At 30.7% G+C, this 20,830-nt stretch overlaps 2 protein-coding genes and 1 long non-coding RNA gene across 3 annotated transcripts; 2 read left to right on the forward strand and 1 right to left on the reverse strand.

Annotated features, from left to right (window-relative positions):
- The first annotated feature begins 54 nt into the window (after positions 1 to 54).
- On the forward strand, positions 55 to 2,973 carry LOC141485866 (uncharacterized). Its single transcript, XR_012467499.1, has 2 exons — positions 55 to 512; positions 2,307 to 2,973. It is a non-coding gene; the product is annotated as an uncharacterized lncRNA (long non-coding RNA).
- A 6,588-nt stretch (positions 2,974 to 9,561) lies between these two features.
- On the forward strand, positions 9,562 to 12,658 carry LOC111517367 (uncharacterized). Its single transcript, XM_023173504.2, has 4 exons — positions 9,562 to 9,747; positions 9,806 to 10,579; positions 12,251 to 12,346; positions 12,401 to 12,658. The coding sequence occupies exons 1-4, from the start codon at positions 9,702 to 9,704 to the stop codon at positions 12,595 to 12,597; spliced, it is 1,113 nt and encodes a 370-aa protein (XP_023029272.1). The 5' UTR covers positions 9,562 to 9,701; the 3' UTR covers positions 12,598 to 12,658.
- On the reverse strand, positions 12,612 to 20,702 carry rasp (protein-cysteine N-palmitoyltransferase Rasp). Its single transcript, XM_023173502.2, has 6 exons — positions 18,229 to 20,702; positions 17,984 to 18,168; positions 17,400 to 17,930; positions 17,132 to 17,349; positions 16,763 to 17,079; positions 12,612 to 12,771 (listed from the first exon to the last, which is right to left on the reverse strand). The coding sequence occupies exons 1-6, from the start codon at positions 18,320 to 18,322 to the stop codon at positions 12,677 to 12,679; spliced, it is 1,440 nt and encodes a 479-aa protein (XP_023029270.1). The 5' UTR covers positions 18,323 to 20,702; the 3' UTR covers positions 12,612 to 12,676.
- Positions 20,703 to 20,830: the final 128 nt, after the last annotated feature.

A 20,830-nucleotide genomic window follows, 5' to 3' on the forward strand; every position in this document is an offset into this window, starting at 1 on the left:
TATATAATCTGTGACGGAATACTGTATCAGGCACGGCACAAACAACTCATAACTAAGATGTCTAAAAACCCTGGTGCATCTACTCATACCTGCAAAAGTTTGGGGTAAAATGAGGGATTTATGGCTAACTTGATTAGCAGAGATCAACGCCGTTTACGCCGTTTCAGATGGCGCAAGCAGTCATTACAGTAAACTGTAATCATAAGACCACACAGGGTGTATTTGTATTTATATTTAATTCCACATTCATTTTTCATACCTACTGTGCTTTTAGGATAACTTAAAAAGTGAGTTAATGAATTTTTTGTGTTTTAAGTGTTATTGACGAATTGTCAGTATTAAATTGAAAGATAAGTGTCCAAGTTCTGGTGAATTATTAGTTGAAGTTTCAACCCAAGCAAAGTTTTGAAGAAATTTCGTGTAATTTCTTGATATTTCAACTCAAGAAATGTTGGCAGATATTATGTAGTTGACATTGGTTGTTTATCGGAACGAATTCCGCAAAACAGGTGGTAAGTATAAAGATTATATACTTGAATACATGTTTTTAGTATGGCATTGGAATGGAAAAACTGAATAATTCACTAGATTACAAAGAAATATTCCCAGTGAATTCTTTGTCGAACTTTTCGATTACCTGTTAAGAGATCATTTTGATAAGCACCAACTTTTAACCTTTTTTTTTTAATTAATAATTAAAAAGTTTCCTCATTGATGCATAAAATTTGGAATAAGCAGTTTATATACGAAGAACAATGTAATGAGTAGAAACACAGCTGTTTTCTAATAGATATTCAACCAAAATACATCTACTCATAGTGACTATGGATGTATGTGTATCACACCTAGCAGTTCTACTCATGAATCAGGACATTGATTTTCTTATACATACACATCTCGTTAAGTACAGAAAATCACTCAAGAGAAATAGCACTACAGTCCCACCTTGAACTCGTCATGCAAGCCTTTGGGTTCTGCAAATAACTTGAGAGAAATTACAAGGCAAAATTTATTAATTTACAATAGATGTAAGATGGTCAATTACCTTCCGTTGATCATCAGATGTATTGAATAACTTCTTTGGTTCAGAAAGAATGTGAACTATTTATTGTCTGTAAAAGTATATTAAAGTTTATAAGATTTCTGTATTTATAATTATTGAAATTTACAGTTCCAGCATAAATTGAACAAAGTTTAATTCAAATATCTTCCATTATTATTATTTTAATTTGATTTCATTGAGTCATATTTTTTGCAATGATTGCATGTGCAGGTCATCACTGATAGATCAATTTGACACTTGACCCCCATGCCAATTAAAATTTCATATTTTTCAATAAATAGTATCGGTAATAGCCCCTAAACGTTTTTTTCATGTTTCTACGTCAAACCGTTCAAAAGTTAAGTTAGTTTTTTATCAGTCTGAGGTGAAATTGTATTTAATATCCTTACCAGTGGTAAATTAACTTCCAGTTTCCTTGTGATGGGATTTCTTTTATATTCAGGTTCCCACGAAAAGTAAAATACCGTAATGTTCAGAGAACACTAGGTTGAATTTCTGCAGACTGCATGAAAGTAGATTAGCGTCTTTTAGAATACAAATACAAAATGTCTTCTGATATACTTTAATTGCTCACTACAACCTTTTACATTGAGTGTGTAAAAGAGTTCTTTTTTTCAAACAATGTGATCATCAATTATGATGGTAGTTTTTTGAAAATATTCAATCAAATTTTAAAAAAACATACATCTGATGAGAGTTTCACATCTCAACAGATATTTTCAGATTTTTCGAAATTTGACTCAAAGAAAATTGTATTTTTTTAAATTTTTATTTTCGAGGGCTCTTTCATTATGCTCTTTAGCACAGCAGATATTCAATCTAGAGATCAAATATGCCCTCAGTGCCTCTCTTAACAATTCTTCCTTGTGGTGTTCACAACCTACAATATTTTTGGGAGAAAAATTTGACAATTTGATTAAAATTACTGGAAAGCAATTTCTTTTAAGTTCCCTTTCAAAATTATTGTGGCTTCAACATCGTGAAGAAAGCTATTAATTTTTTGTGATGGTAATGATAAAAATCCTCTGCTCTTGTTTCTTATGAGGGAATTGAATATTTCATTTCCCTTCTCCAATATCGAATCCACACATTCTCCACATTTGGTGTTGCCTTTAATTTTTTTTGCAACATATTCACAGAAATAAGCAAAAGCTTCATCAATACCTGAGAAGTCCTCTTCAATTTCGGAGATAGTTTTTTCTATTTCAATATAGAATATAAATTTTTGCTGTTTTTCTTTCAGATCTCCAATATGAAGAAGGGATTTCATCATTTCTCCTCCACTAACATTACTTTTCCTGGGCGGTTTTATCAGAGAATAGAGGGACATTAGGCGAAATATTTGTCCAACTTGAATTGACTTGGGATGAGTATTGCATCCACCTGCAGCTCTCATCATCCCAAAAATGCTGAAAATGATATCAACAAAGTTGATTGGAATTGTTATGGATATGTGAACATTATCACCTCCAAATGATCTTGGTTCAATCTGGATGTCATCAAGTGTTTGAAACCAAAATGGGATTAGGAATATTCTCTAGTTGAATACTGCTAGAATTTGCCAATGGATGTTTTGTGACAGAGTGTGAATCGGGTAGAATACTACAGGATGGACTAGGAAAAATGTTTAGTGGAAGTTCAGGAGCGGTTTCACTGAGAAATAAAAAATATCAAAATACCTATTTTTATTATAAAAATGACTATCACGTCAATTTCACAATAAAACTTGTCTAAAATCTAAATTTTTCATAATGATCTTCTACCACATAGTAACGGCTATATATCCATCAATTTACTTGTCTAAAACATGTTTTACCCTTTAGATCAATAAATGTTATTTAATTAAATTAATAAAACTATATAAATAATCACACAATCCTTATCAGATATTTGGCAGAAGCTTTATCAAATATTCTTTGAAAAAACTGATCACAGAACTAAATATAGGAATTCAAGTATTTCAGTTGTTCATGTTTCAAACGGAGTTTTTTTCACTGGATAATCCAACTGCAAACTGAAAAATAAAACCAGTTATAAAAAAATGAAAATCAATCTTTGAATCTGGGAAAATTTCAGCATCCTTCATCAATAATTTTCAACAGCTCATGTAGTATGATTTCATGACTGACTTCAATGTTTTGGTTGGTTTTTGGGTTTTGCTGTTGTCTTCTTTGGTAAACTCCAAACGTTTCAAGTGCAACTACGAAAGTCAGCGGCGTTGACGAAGTACTCCTCATAAGATATTCATTGAAACTAATTTCAGTATCAACTTTATTCTCTAAGATTACTTCATCAACGCAACTGAATATGATTGTCTCAGTTGCAGTCAAATATTTTTACTGAAAATGATCAGGGCAAAGCCAGGAAACTAACTATTACGAAATTAGACAGGATGGGTTTATACATTCAGTTCAATTTTAGAAATATTTCATGCTGATTTCAGAATCGAAGTTACATTAAATCATTAGTTTATCTATTCAAAATTATATCTGGTTTCATTGATTGTCCGGAAATTCTCTCCCCTATAACTTTCAACGTTCCACGAAGGTCCATCAGACAAATAAAGCTATTTATTACACCATATCACTTAACTAACTATGGGTATCATTCTCCATCTCCAACATCTAAAATGTTGAGACTTGAAAATAACTACTCTGATAAAATCAATTTCTTCTGTGATGATGAAAATATTTTTAAGAATCTCACTCTTTACTCATGCAAATGTTTTTCATTACTTTAATTTTGTCCTTCATTAAACACACATAAATGTGTCTATAATAATTATAGTAGTACTAGTATAAGTGGTTACAGCACAAGCTTTCTTTGTTATATAATTTATTGTAAACAAAAGTGAATAAATTGAGATCCCTGTAAATAAACATGGACAAAAAACTAAAATGGTATTTGTTAAAATTGGTTTTTCTGTAAACCAGCTGTCGTTCCCCTACGAACGGCAGCCCTCAGAAGTCGAAACTTGTGCGAACAGGGATTAACGAAATCTTACCTTTCAACGTGCGATTCTAAGCTAAATATAACTCTTTGTTCGATAACAACTTTTTCATTAATTTTTTTTAAAATTCCTACTGGCATTTAATTATAACCGTCTCACAAGAAGATTCTAAAAGATACAGTTTTTTTTTTATTATGTTCTCAGAAGAGGCTGTTTATAATAATGACAACGTATTTATTATTTCCATGTGTAAGCAGTAAGCTTACACAGATATTGACAAACATGAAATTTCAGAAAATAGAGGGTAAAGTTAATTTTCTGTGAATCAGGCATTTATAGAAAATGTTCTTCAACTTTACCCCTTTCTTCCACTATCACCTTTTATTTATAGAATGATATTAGCACATATTAGCCCGTATTGAATAATGATGTATTTTTATGAAAGGTATCAAGGGAAAATATGATGTAAAATATTGAACAAAACAGCAGTTGCGATCATTGAAATGAAAAATAATATGAAATGTTATAACTAAACTCCACACATTTGGACAATTTGTAACATATCCCTTTTTCAACATGATTCAATTAAATAATGGTTACATAAATATCTCTTCTCATATTATGTTATCAATAACTTTCTTTTTAAAGTCCGTTATGAGCCTTATATGAAATTTGTAAAAGGACATTGATATGCTTGAGTTGAACTGAAAACAACAACAATCTTTTATCTTCAAGAGAAATGAATGGCATAGAGTGTTTGTTTCCAACTGCGAACTTCTCAGGGTTACCGTTAGAGAACAGCCGGTTGAAAAGAACCTTTTTTGTAGATAGGTAAAGCTAGAAGGGGTTATTTATCATTTCATATATGAATAATTTGATATTTATCATTTTGATAACACCAAGTGTTCTCTCTTGATTTGTATGTGATCAAATTTGCTTTTGATACCTTATTCAACGGATACTTTCCAACTACAGAAATTATTAGTAAACTGGTTCTGGAAATTGTGCACGTTTTCTTGAAATTCGTACAATTAAGTACTTCTCTATAAGTGCACCTTGAAAAAAATATACAAATCTTTGATATGATTTATAGGTAGTGCTGTAGAAACTGAATACTCACATGCATGATGGTTTGGCACCCTTCAATAGTTTTTTCTCACCAATGAAATGGATGGTTAAATGCTTTGAGCAAATAAAAGCACCATCAGGCAGATATTTCCTAACAGCATCCATCCACAGTTTCCTCTTGTTTTCATCCTATAAATTGCAGATTTTGATCAGGTACAATGCACAAATAAAACCATTCAAATCACCAATTGAGAACAAGTAAAGTTAAAAGAGCATACTGTTTGGTTGCTTGGAATTCTATATGCTAACAATTACTACGAGTATATATTTAAGAGAGCATTAGGTTTCTCATCATACATGAGTAGTCTTTTAACCACCCAATAAATTTTTTTTATACAAGTCCACAATACAACAACACCCTCGATTTCTACAATAATTTTCCACAAGATTTCAAAAATATACAACATTCTGTTAGGCTTGGGGAACTATTTGTTTGGCATGGAGCCCTACTCAGAGAGTGATTTTCAAACTTAATCTATGATTTATTAATTGTTGATATAGATTTAATTTTTTATTAGTTTTAAATTTTATGCTGATATTAATATCATGATATTTTAAATGGATGTTAAATTTCATGTAACTGTAAACTTACTTACTTCTCATAATAATTCTGTAGAAATGCAATAAATCTCTCTGCATACTGTAATATTCATCTGTAGGTATCTATGATTCTATGAGTAGACTTTTCTTGCAACTAGGTATTAAGTTGTATTTAAAAAAGCATAAGTGAATGTTTATTTTCAATTTGATATTATGATTAAGAAAGTAATGATACTCTAGTAGCAGAAGGTGGATTTGAAAGGGTGAAGGATTATTCAAAATATGAAGTTGGTTTTTGGTGTAGGCTGATACAAACTTAGTTTATCCGTGGTGGATTGACAGTAATTATAAAATGTTTCATTTACCTTTGGCACTGAATACAGATGATTACTCGAATTTTTACACTGTTCACACAAAATACAGAATTGTCCCATTTTACAAAAAGTATCCTTATACACTATATAAAACTATTCCTTATTACTACTGAAAAATGTAACCAAACTAAAATAACTGAGAACTAACGAACGAAAACTATAATAAAAAATGCGAACAATGTAAAGATTGGGATGACAAAAAATATCAATTTCAAAATACCAAAAGTTGAAAATTCTTTTTGACAATGACAGATAATAATTAATTTGACTGACTCAGCGGGGACTCGAACAATTCAGAATAGCGCCATCTTGGGAAAACCTCGTAAGTGTTGTTAAAAGCAACAGGTGGTTCCTTCAAAAAGTTCAAAACAAAATCTAAGCGTTACCAACACCAGGGTTTCTAGGAATCTTACTCATAACTCATCTGTGACTGTGCAATAGTTCGTGGAGATATCCGATATTTTAACTTCACGTGACCTTGAATAGACAAAGACACGAAAGTACTAAATTATTCCATCCCATCCTTGTTATCTGATAAACCAATATGAATATTTAGCGAAAAAGGAACAAAAAAGTGGAAAATATTAAATATGTACTTGGATTACATTTTTTTTGTGGATATCACATCGAAAAGATATTGTAGATCGAGAGTATATTCAAAATAGTACCTATCTATAAATACTGTAAAAACTCCGCATGATTCGATAAAAAATTCTAATTTGAACAATGTATAATAATAGTAACTGAAGCAAATTGGTCAAAAAATTGTTCAAATTTTCTTGTAGAAAGTTAGTCTTCTACAAATAGCACAAATATTTCACAAGATTCTCACATTCAGAATCCATACTTAGAATAATATGTATGTCTAGATCATACTGTTTATTAGATATTCTGCCAACATAAATATAAAGGTGAAAGTAGAGAAAATTCAAAATGTTTTGGGTTGAATGTGCGTACTTGGCTAACATTTGATCTGTTTTATTTATAAGGATTGAGAATATATCAACTAGTGCAGAAATTTCACAAAGTAATGAAACAATATTGCTGTAAATCATCCTCTGAAAAAAATAATACTGCCCGCCGCTGGTCTTTGTCAATCGCACCGACAAACCAATAATTTATGTCGATGGTCAATCGATTGTGATTTGGCCAAGGTTGCGCTCAACTCGACTTGCGCTTTTCAATCGTTCTAGATGTCGCGTCGCTTCGAGAGACTACCCAATCGGCTTTCAGAGACTTCCATTACCATATATGAACACTATCAACAGGCATAACAATGAAGTTTAATTGAAAGTACGGTACGAAGTCATCTAGTGTGTCTGTGTTGTATTTTCAGCGAGGCAGTGAAATAAAGTTAAGTTTAATTGTACAGTAGTCAATTATTATTGAACCCACGGAAACAACCTAACAATACTCATAAAATATCACGTATAATATTCAAACATTACCAAGCACGGGTTGAAAACATTAAACACCATTGAAGATCTGATTCAATGTTTGGTAGAATAAATTTGTGCAGCATTAATTATCTTCTTTACTTTCAATTCCAATCGCATGGATAGTGTTATTAATTTTCACAAGTCACGGGTCAGTTCATTCATACTATGACAGATGAATTATTGGTTTCCAGTGGAGCATTTTATCTACCAAAACTACAGAACTTGTAGTACTTCAATTTTCATTTTTACTTTGAGAAGTCACTGTTTCTTATCAAAGTATAAATTTATTTTGCACATGCTCGCGCTGTTAACGCTGTTGATAATGGAATAAAATGCGTAATTTAGGTAACGATATTGAGCTTGTCTCTATTTTTTTCTTCTGAATTTCAATTTCTTTAAGCACATAATTTTTTATTTTCTTGATAGCTTTCAATCTTGAACTGTTATTAAACATAGTCATAGTTGAACATAGTTCAAATTGTTAGCATTTCTTCTCAAATAAATCGTTAACAAAAAAGACTGTCCACTAGGAACTGTATTTAACTCTAAATCAGTATCAACAGCTTCACGAACTTTATCGGTGGAACACCTTTGTTGACATAATATTTCAGCAGAGCATGTTCGTTAGTAAATCGAAAGACCTACTTTATATTTTTTTAGTGTTCTAAACTTGCTTTATACTGTTTTCAACGTAACTCCCATTCATTTCGACTCAACTATATAATTATATTAATTGAATTGTACCAAAATATTAACTTGAATATCGAATGTACCTATTATATATTATACCAGTGTCTTCAACAATTAGATTTGGATATGATAAGTAGATCAATCGTCTGCAAATGAGAATTTATAACTCCTTAAAATACCAACACTTGGTTCATTTTCAAAATAATGTTTCAACTTTTCTTTGATAATACTTAATTTTTTCGTATTGAAAAATCAAACAATTTTACAGAAATTTTGAACATTGTTTAAAACCTTCCGGTAAAGAAGTTTGTTTCCGCTCATATTCCTTCCTCAATTATCTTAACTCAACTGTTTGCAAAACTCATCAACTCTGTTTTTGTTGACTTTTTACCATAAAAAAGTCATGTTGTGGTCAAGAATATTTTTGATGAACTCCATTAAACATTTATCAGTCAGAAATCATCATTTTATTATTATTTCAGTTTTTTAACATAAAACCATTTTTCCCAGCGAACTAACCGATAATTAGATACCATATTATGTGTTATATCCAAGTGTGTATACCAATTAATTGAGTGCAGATGACTTCTTTTGATGACTCAGTGCATTAGTATTCCTACGACCAAGTGTTGAACATCCTTGCACTCAGCTACACTGTACTGACGACGGCCATTAAGTCAAAAACGCATATCTGTGGTTTGCATTTTTTAAGTGCCTCGTTCACGAATGTTCTTAAAGTTTGAGTGTAACAGAATATATTGCAAATCAATTGAAAATGTAATAATTTTCCACTGCATTTCTTGTAAAACTGGTCGTAATAACTTCATATGGAATCTATACTAAATACACAGATCACCAACTAATGAAACTAGTAAACATTTTCAAAGAAATAAATACATATATCATAAAAATAACAATAAACATCTAAAAAGTCACATCTGATTAAATGATGTACTAATATGACCAGACACTTTTAAAAAAGAAGATTAACATACGCCAAAATACACGTCACAAAAATAGTTTCTATGATACATGTATAGCACCGTACAGATATTATATGCAGTAGCACACTGTCAAACATTGCGCACCATGACACCAATGACGTCATAATATGTACTGCACATAGAAACCATTGACTCAAACAACTAATTAAAGAGGAAGAGATTCACGTCTTGGCATTTACCTCACCCTTACTACACTAATACCACAGTATAGAAATAAACTGTTTACTTATGTACGGTGCTAATACTTTCAACGTCAGATACAGCGTAACAATGTTTTACGTGTTGCATATTTACATTGTAAAAATTTAGGGATTTTATTTGTTAGATGGTGTTGTGTCGTGACGCAGTGGCCAAGACGTTGCGTGATCTGCAGGCTGCAGGTGGAATATATGTGAAAGTGACGTCACGGCTAGTCCATATTATTATTTCTATGCATTACACCACACCAATGAAAAAGTGCTAAAATTGAAGATTGTTTTTTGTTGTAGTCTACATTTCCCTGGATAAATTTTAATGGAAAAAACGCCCGTTCAAAAATCCAAATGGCTAAATAAACAGGGTAATTTTTGCCTCTTATAAAATGTCAATATTGTTTCTCATGTTCATTAATTTTATAGGGATTTGCAAACAAAATAATGCTTTTGAGGAAGTGAAAGTCAGTTCTTCTCCAAAACACCAAGATATAGATAATGATAGTCCATTACAAATACCTTTGACTCAAGATGCATCGGAGAATGTTGACGTTGTTTGGGATTGGAATTCTCCCCAACAAAAACCGCATCCAAGAAAATCACAAAAAAGATTGATTTTACCACCATCTCCTAAGATCCCAATAAAAAGACATCCATCACATAATTCTATACAGAATTTTGAAAAATTACGAAGTGAACTGCAAGCACTTAGGGAGGAAATAGCAGTTCCAGAAAATGAAGACTTTCTTCGCTTATCCCCTGTTGAAGAAGCTGACTATAAAAACATTAGCAACACCAACTCACTGGAGGAAGAGTTCCAAAACGATAACTTTGAAGATTTATTCAATAGTCCTGTAAACACAGAGTTGATGAAATTTTGTGATAATGGAAATGAGATTGTTTCCAGTAATACAAATGTTAAACAAGATGGTGTGAAGTCTCCCTCTAGGTCCCCATTCAAGAAAGTTCAAAGAAATTCTGATATATCCAAAAATGCAAATGATTCATTTGAAGCTTTGCTTAGTGAAGTGGACATAGACCAGTTGACATATTCAAATGAAAAAGGATCTGAAAATTCAAAAAAGTGTGAGGAATCAAATTCTTTCGCATTTCAAAAATATAATCTTCATAAAAGTACTGGGAAAGTAGAGTTTTTCAGGACAAAAAGTTTCGAATTATCCAATGTAGAACATATCACAGGTATGAATCATTCTAGATAATTTCTATATACGTCTCGCAAACTGAAACACTTTTACTCGATGATGAATTACTAATCACATAAGATAAGATATTTATTGACCTTTAAAAATAACAAAAATGTTTACGAGATAAATTCACAACATAATTGTATAGGTACGTCAAGACAGATGTAGATATAAAAATGTGTATAAAATTTGTAAAACTAGGTAGAAATAGAAGTAGTGAATACACAGTAAAAATGACATAATCCTAGAAACTAGGCTTTGTGTAAGGTAGTACGTTAATTAGACAGAACTAAATATCAAGTCCATATATGGGAAAAAACATCTTCAATATTATAAAGTGGACTTATAAGAAGTGATTTTTTTCAAGTGGTGTTTCAATTTTTTTTGCAGTGAATGTCTTCCAATCCACCGGTATAAGGTTATATAGTTTAATTGGTAGATAGTCAGTCTGCTTTATTGTTTTAGTGTAATTCACTCTAGGTAGTCTAAACAATTCTTTATTGCAGGTATTGTACGTATTAATTTCACTCCCCGTAGTGTTCGAATTTTTGTTTTGGTGTATCCACAAGATGGCTTCTGTGATATATATACATGGAAGTGTTAAAATTTGCTTTTTGATGAACAATGGTTTGGCATGTTCCCTTGGTCCAGCCTTAGCCATAGTTCTAACAATTTTTTTTAATTTATTTGTAACTAGTTGCACGCTCAGCTAGTGCCCCATAATAGAATCCCATACATTAGGTGGCAATTAACCATACCGTAATATACAGTTTTCACCACTTCAATTGATACTATTTCTCTGAGATTTCTAAATAAAAATTGATTTCTGGACATATATTTCTACAGCTTTGATTTGCTTGAACAGAGATTTGGAAATAGTTTCAATATACTTTTTTATATGAGATTTGAAGATTTGTAAAAATATTTCAAACATTTTTAATTTTCTTCTTCCTTTTCATAGTCAACATGTGATAAGTATCCAGTAAGAAGAAAGGCTATTCTCGCAAAATGGGCAAAAACTTTATTTCTACTCAAATAATTACAAACTTTTAAACTCATGCCGATTGAAAGAATCCCAATTTTTTTTCTGAAATAAAGATGTAGAAGTAGAAAGCTTTCCCAAAACCAAATCTTGTTATTTTATTCAATCGTCATAATGACTATTACCACAACTTGATAGTCTCCAATTCATACACCAATAACTTCGCTACTGGTTATCCCAATTCAAAACAGTAAAGGTTGATCTATATAGAATTAAAATACATTTCTATTTAGGTTTTTCATCAAATAGTACTAAAACTGGTTCGTTGCATACAAATTTTCTCCGACTTTAATATCTTGTTCGGTTCAAAAGTTAAGAGGAGGGACTATTTACCTCCAAATGAATATTTAATATTTATACAACTACAAAAAAAACTATGTACTTATACTAAAAAACATAAACAGCATCCAAGTTCATTATTATTAAAAGTAATTAAAATTTATCTATTGCCTACCATGATGACTGGTATATCATTTCAGCAACTGAAATAATCAATTCCTACTACCTTGATTTTGTTAGTTGTTTTCCAACATGGATGAATATGTATTTTTTTGCCTCTTTTTGGTTTCATTACTTATTACTTCAATTATTTTTCCATATCTTACGAAAGAAGAATGATTTTAGGTATTCCTAAGGAACAGATGGATGATATTGAAAGGAAGAGAAGAGAGGCTTTAGCAAAGTTGAACTCAAAAAGAAAACAAGATCTAACAGTTATTTGTAAGATTCTTATATTTTGAAGGTTAAATTGTTATTAAAAAGTAACTCTTTTAGCTCCAACCAGCCAATGTTCTTTGGAAGAGATTGAAAATAAAAGACGACAAGCTCTTGCTAAATTAGAAGCTAAAAGAGAACAAGAAATCATAGAAAGAAAGCGCCAAGAAGCTTTAAAACGATTACAGAGTAGGAAGAGGAATGCTCCCAATGTGAAAAGTGTACTGACAAAGAGACTTGATTATGAGATCACTTGATTCAAAATAAAGTGTTATTTATATATTCATAAATCTTTATTATATTATTAATCATGAAAAATACATTTTTTTACTTTCTTTACATTTTCCTGGCAGTAGTACTTCGCAGCTGTGTGGACACTTGACAACAGCAATTCAACACCAGCATTAGGATGAGGGTATTATCTAATTCATCTAAAAAAAAGTATATACTGAAAAATTGATTGAAAACTTGTATATCTACTCACGAAAAATTTTATAGCAAAAGAAAGAAAGTAATTTACATACATCAATGATATTTCTTCATAAAGATGTGTAGATAATGTTGTTTAATCATCGTTTTTTCGTTGTTTTTTTGGCAAAAAGTTTTAAATGTGTATGTACTTTTTCTTGTAATAATAATAATAATAATATTTATTTTGAGTCGCTAAGAAAATTTACATTTTATGGACCAGTCAGTTAATAAAATACAAACTACACACAATAATACAAACTACAATTAAATATAACAATTTCAAGTTACAAGAAAATACGTTTATCAGTTGCTATTTTAGTAAAATCGTCAATACTATAAAGACAATGCTCAGTCAGTATGTTTTTCAATTTGTACTTAAATATTTTAAACGATAAGTTGCGAAAATGGATGGGTAGGGCATTGAAAAGGTAAGTGTCCACTTTTTGCGTCTTATGCAACCTCAATTGTGGTTTTATCAGATTGTTCTTTGACCTGGTGTCATGGGCGTGAACATCAGAATGAGCTGAATACTCATTAATATGTTTCCTGACATATAGTAATTTTTCATATACAATGACGGCATATAAAGTCATGATTTTCAGAGCTGGGAATATTACTTTACAAATATTGTTATTGTTTTCTACAACAATGCCGTTCAATGTCAAAATAATTTTCTCAGAGTTTCTTTGAACTGCACCATATTGAATTGCATTTTAAGTATTATGTTCATTGATAAGATTCTTGATCTTTCTGATAAACGTGTATATATATATATATATATATATATATATATATATATATATATATATATATATATATATATATATATATATATAAAGTGGATAATCTTGGCGGAGAAATGTACAATAAAATGGATTAACGGGGTCTCTCAGTCAAAAAATCAAACTCTGCTCTACTTTGCCAAGCTTTCGCTTCTATTGGGAAGCTTCTTCAGGGCCTATAATTTAATGAGTTGTGAATTTTTTCGCCATTGAATAACATTACAATTCATACTTACAGTAAAAATGAGTAAAAAACAATTGAACATATAAATTGACGAAAAAGTTAAAAATGTATAGGATTTTTTGTGGGTTTGACAAATGTCATTTCTCAATGGGTATAATGATTTGATAATTTTTGACTCTAAAGAAAGAGTTATTGATTGATACAATTTTTATTATTATTATTATGTTTCTGATGTAGTTCCAGTAAGTTACTGTATATGCTGCTGAGATTATCAATGTCAGTTTTCTTGTTCATACAATCAGAAGACTTATTAATTTCAACCATTTCAAGAAAAAGGCGCTTTATATCACTTTTATGTGAAATTATTCTACACTTCAACTTCTCATCAGCATCTCTTTTGATAACCTGAAAGGCGATGCAGCGAAAGAGACACGTCTGCTCTTGCCAGAATAATAGTTCGCAAAAACACTCAAAGTTAGAGAGATTTCATTAAATTGAAAAAGGCACATTTTTTACGAAAAGACTAGTCATTATGATGAGAGCAAAAGTGTCTCTTCTTCAAAGTTGAAATTTTTGGCTAGGATAAAGTGCATCGTCTTTCAAAGTTCTCAGAAAAGTGTAGATGAGTTGAAGATGAGTTTTTCATCCGAAACTTCAAAGTACACATCTATTCAAAAGAAGTTCTGTTGAATAAATTTTTTCAACAGTTTGTATCTAAGAAAACCTTCTGATTATTAGTTCCAGTTCTGGTGTTTGAGAACAGTGCTTGTTTTGGATTTATTCTACGCCAGAGGTTCCAGTTCTAACTTTTATTGAAAAGGTGTTACTTAAATGATTTAAAATGAAAAAGAAAAATGAATTAAATATTAAAAATTCAAGTACTTCAACGAATGTTCAGAGTACAAACTGAATGAGAATGATTTTCGTATGATTCAATGATCATATTATGCAAGTATGTAGTAGTTGTTTGGAAAGAACTTTCCCCTCAAGTGTAATTCAATGATCGTGTAAAAGTAATTGGCTCAAAAGGGGTTTTTCTTCCAGTTTGAATTTAACAAAGTTTTTATTGAGTTGTTTTAGCTCTCCCTTTCTTTAGAATTTTCCTGACAAACTTTTTTTGCAATTTGAAATAGAAATAAAATTGTAAATGAAGTTAACAACAATAAGTTAAATGTGAAATGTAGTAAAAATTAGGAGAAATGATTAAAAAATTGTAAAAAATAAGGGGATTTTATGATTTTCAGGAGATAACTGTTATTATCCTTATTTTTTGTTTGAATATCAAAATTTCACCGACTGTTTCAAGACATTTATTAACTCATTTCTATTTCAGGTCATAATAGTTGGTTTTTACAAAATCCTACTAATTATTTATTTCTTCACGCTTTTTAATAGTATTTATTGTATTAGTAACTCTTCCTTCTTTCAATAGTTGCCCACTTTCTGTAAAATATAATGAAGAGAAAAGCCTAAAGGTTGTTTCTCAAAAACGAATCCCTCTTGTGAAATATTTCGTTCTCAATTAGAGTAGCATTATTTTAGTTCTTATAAAATAAATGTTTCAAGTTGGAGAATTGTGAATATACAGGATATATACAAAATTATAAAAAATAAAAATTAACCTTGTTAACAATTGTAAACATTTGTCATTCTGCAAGCAGTTTTCTGATCACCATGAATTTATGTTTCTTTAATTAAAATTGAAAGGGGTATATTTTTAGGAGAAAATAATTTTTGGGAAAGGTTTTGGCTTTCTACTTCTCCATCTTTTATACAAAAAATGTGGGAAAATGCAAAGAAGTAACTTTCACACACAAACTGGAAGAAAAAACAAGAAAAAAAATATACTTTCAAAACAACTACTTTTATATGAACATTAAATTATACAAAACACTTATTCCCGTTCAGTTCGTACTCCAGAAATTCGTTATGGAATTGAATCAGATATCATTCACAGGATTGCTACACAATATAGTATATGAAAGACATAAAATTTCACTTACACGGAAGACTGTCATCAATGTTCATATGAAAGTAGTTGTTTTGAAATTATTTTTTCTTCCAGTTTGTGTCTGAAATTCTTTGCATGATTTTTTTAGGGAGTTGACTTGGAGTATTTCCACATTTTTTTGTATAAAGATGGAGAAGTAGAAAGCCAAGAGCTTTCTTTCCCAAAAATTAACCTTTTCTAAAAATATACTTCTTTCAGTTTAAACAAGATTCCTATGGCTGTGATTAAATCAAAAAAGCAAATGAATGTCATTACATACTGTCATCGATGACACGAGTAGATTTAACTCATTTATAACATAACATCGTAATTCAATGAATGAATTGAGTGTTTCATCTTGTTATGTTATGGATAACATAACAAGATGTGTCTGAAAGTTACTTCTTTGCATGATCTACACATCTTTGTAAAGTTCCTTTGGAAATTGATTGCTTTCTTTCTTTCTTCATTTTTGTATTAATATGAAGAAGTAGAAACCCAAAACCTTTGTTCTTCAATGTTTTTTTTCTAAAGTAGTAGTTTTTTAACTTTGATATTGCATCTACTGATAACCAATTGAAGTAATGTATTTGTGATGGTACACAGACATAGCAAACAAGATTTACTTTCTGAAAATTCAAAAACAATGGCGTTGCTACTCTTGTTGACATTTTATTAAGTGAAGACATTTTTATTGATTGGTATATATGTTTCATAATATTTTATATATGTAATTGTTAATTATTAAAAAAAATGCATCAATTAAAACAGAACTACTTTGGGATATATTTATAATTATGATAATCTCAAGAAAATATAGATTAGTAAAAGAACTCAGCATTTTATTGTCACTTTTTTTGTCTGATTGCATAAACTCATCTTCTCTTGAATTTTTACAGTACCTAATGAAAATGTGACTTTAATATCTTCTTTACCAAATCCACAGCAAAGAGCAAAGAATAATGATATTTAAAATTAAAGTATCTAAAACTCGCCTGTAAATATTCTTCTAAAAAAAACGTCTCCCACTTCTTTTCCAGCAAAAAAATAAAAACTTGAAATAGCAGAAACCGCTAAGAGGGGTGCTGAAAGAAGGCAATTGATTCGCCTTTCCCAATGGTTGGTATGTTTGGATACATTTTTCCTAGACGGAGGCCAAAGAACCGATTCGATTATGATTCCTACGAAATTCAGTGCTGTCCAAATTAAAATATGTTTCTCTAAACCATGCCAAACATAGATGAAACAGAAACACAGTAAACTTGAAAGTGACTTATTCTTGAAGATTGTAATAGAAGGTATATAAATATGCCTGAAAAATTAAAGTTCACCATGACTTTATTCCTGACTTGTTTTAACCTTACCTTAATAAAAACGTGTATAAACCAGGATCAAAATATTTCCACATATCTGAATATAGATGAATTCTCCCAATACATCTCGGTAAATTAGGAACTTGAATGTTTTCAAATGATGCAATGCTGGTACTTAGACCATATAATACAACATACTTCAAATGAAAAAACTGTCCCATTGTATAACCATATCCATATAATGACCAACTGTCCAAACTTTCAATTAGCTAAATGAAGACAATATATTGTATAAATCAAATGCCGCTAATAAAATTACCTGTAATTGAAGTGAAGCTGCATTCACATAGATGAAATGCAGACAAACATTTCCGAAAACATACCAAAATAAAATTATCATTAGATTCTTAGCAAGTTTCCTAAACCCTTTAGGAGGACCTTTGACAAAATTTTCTTGAAAATCGCTATATAATATGAAAGGACCTGTAAATAATGTGGGTGTATATAAGCAGTATGAGAAAAACTCCAATGGATTGGATGAATTAGGCTTAACTAAAAAGAAACTTGTACATTTCAGGTTCAACCAAAACAAAGCCATAGTAAGGAGGTAGGACTCATATGTATTGAGACTGAGCAGCTCTTGAAAGTCTTCTTGTGTGTTCAGCGATTTGTAGACATTCAAAAGTGCTATCGAGGTACAAGAACAAATCCACGTGTAAATTGTTTCAGTTCGTAGACACATAACTGAATAAAAGAGTACCGGCTGTAGTAATAATAAGAATAAGGAAACATAGCCTAGTTGTAGCAATATAAAAATAATGGTGAATGAAATCTCCCAAATCTGCAGGACCTAAAAATATTTTTGTGTAGTTTAAGACACCTCAGTCATTAAAGAATTGATACCTCTTTGGACATGATGAAGCATCTGAAAAGTTGGGCAACCCCTACATATACAAGTATCCAAGGGAAAAAGTAGCTTAAAAGATAATTGATACTTTCCCATTCCAAATCTGATTTATCTCTCTTACTCCATAGAAATGTGATTCCTTCTGTGAAATCATTATATTCATCATTGTAATCCAGAAAATCTAAAGAAGGTAATGAGGTATGTACTGAAATAAAAATCTGATTTCAATGTAATATCTTACACTCTTTTGCCCTGCTTGAAAATTTGTAAATAGAAAAAAGCACAGAAATAATCCATATTATGAAATAAAAATATATTTCCACATTACACTTCATTATTACCACGGTGGCTACATATTAGTATTACATTTATAACATTACAATCAACTAATGATTGGGAATAGGTGAAAATACATTTCGTTTACCCCATCCGAGGATGAAGTAATGTTATTTTCTACTAAGCGTTGCCTTTGGTAATTCGGTAATTTAAGTTATTCTGACTCTGACTATTCTTTGGTAATCTGGTAATGTAATGTAAAGAGATTTTATATAATAATGTAATAGCAAATTTTCATAAGTACAACAATCTTTCAACCGTTAACAAATTTTTAAAGCGTCCAAAGATAGTATGGCATGACAGAAAAAAATATTATTTTCTCTCTCTCTCCCTATGTTTTTAGCTTTTGCTTCCATTCAGGCGCGTTAGGCCAAAAAAAGATTTTTAATTTTGTGATTGTTTACTACGTATCTGTGGCTAGAGAAGCCGCCCACAGAACCCACAATTATGATTTCTTTTAAATTATATATCTCCTCGAATTATCACATTTCTTGACAAAATAATTCATCGTTATACAACATATTTGTGAACGATTCGAATAATAATAATAATATTATTTTATATTATAAAAATGAAACCTATTAAGAAAGGTAAACATAATTGGAAATATGGCATCATAGCAGAATTGTTCCTGGCGTTACTTCAATCTGTGATTCAGTAACAAAATGTTACTTTTTGACGTTCAAAATTACCAAGTTTCGTTTTTAACTCAGAGGTTTTTAACCATTTTTTTACATTTTGTGAAACTTTCAACTGACAGTTCACGCACCAGAATTGACAATTGAGACATCAAAACTTACAGATGAGATATAACGTATCAAAATCGACAAACGGAGCAGAGTTACCATATAGGGGGATTGGAGAACATTTTCAAAAATCTCCTTAAACTTTTGACGATGAAACAGCTAATGTAGCCAACCTCTCGGCTGCGCTTTGCTTGCAACTCATTCAAAAATTACAATTTTCTAGTAATGTAACTTTTATGAAATATATTGTAATATTTTTTGATCAGGAATGCTACTGTATAATAGCATAATTCACACCAGGTCCACAATTCTTGATTTCAGTAGAAAGAAGTATCCCCTTCATTTTCTACTTCCTCGTTTTTCTATCACTGAAAAAACATTATTATCCAAACGTGGGAGTGGACAATCGTATGAAAATATTGTCAAACTTCACTATAACTTTTCTATCAATCCAAATGCTTGGAATTATGACGTGACTGTTTTCACTTCACATGAAGTGAAATAAAATGCAAAACATACTGAAACATAAATTTCTATAGACTTTCCGATATTATATACTGGGAAATTCACAACAGGTTATACTCGTTGTGATGCAAAAGCTTTGTGGGGTGAACCCAAGAAGGCTAAACTCCAGTCAGCTCTAGCCAATTAAGGCGAAGTAGAATTTAGAGACGTAAGCGAGCATGACCCAAATAATGAGAACTAACCATGACATAATTTCTCTCGATGTTGTTGACGTTTGCTTGTAAAAGTTTATTTCATCAGCAGTGGTGATGACTAGTAATTTTTGTTTTTTTTTTCCAAGTATCATAACCTGCATAACCCATATGAATGTAATGTTTTGGATTCAGAAGCGTAATCGTTGCAAGAGGAAAAATGAATCACATCAAACAATCTCACTGACAGTACTGATTTGTCCAACTTCATATAGAGTTAATATTCAGTAAAAATATACCTCATTAGCTCACCTGAGGATACTTTTGTATATTTTCATTGAAAGTAAACATAGGACACGAAAATATAATTAACATTGAACAGATTATTTACAATTTCTGAAACTACAACAAGTAGAATTACTTGTTATCGCTCGAATATGGATCAGATTTCTATGCCCATGATTTGTACAAAATCAATATATGAGCGTAATCTAGACCTGTAATATACAACTGAAAAAGTGACCCAAGATCAATAATAACTGAAATAAACATAGTTGGAACTCCCGAACAGCATTTGCGTTCCAACACTATTAAGCAGATATCGCCGTCCTCATTTACTAAGGCTTGTCCTTTAAAGACAGTTAAGTCCAGCAATGAATTTTTGGTTCAGAGTATAAAAAATTAATTATATGTGTCAAAGCAGTCAACTTTATTAATTTTTTCCACCCTGTAAACTTATTTTGCAAGCAATTATTTCAGAGTGGTTTCTTTCTACTATTGTTATTTCATGATTCTCTATATATTTCCCTTGCTAAATTTTTGCAGAGTATATGAGAAATTGAATAAAATAGGGAAGAAATCAGTCAACATAGTAAACATAATCACTGACAATGAATTTGGTTTTGCTCGTTCCACCTGTTCATCTTGATAAGTATGCACACATTAACATAAAATGTTCAATAAATGATATTATTTAGGAGTGAATTTTCGCTCTGCACTCTTTGAAGGGGGATATACAAAAAGCTATCTGTAAAATTTCAGAAGTTTATAAATGACTTAAAGAGTATCGAACGCCACTGAACGTTCGGAAGTAGTCGGTAATTTT

Source organism: Leptinotarsa decemlineata, unplaced genomic scaffold, assembly GCF_025532065.1.
Source record: "Leptinotarsa decemlineata unplaced genomic scaffold, Ldec_3_MD MMD2_tig00026340_RagTag_RagTag, whole genome shotgun sequence".
In the NCBI taxonomy this organism is placed as follows: Eukaryota; Metazoa; Arthropoda; class Insecta; order Coleoptera; family Chrysomelidae; genus Leptinotarsa; species Leptinotarsa decemlineata.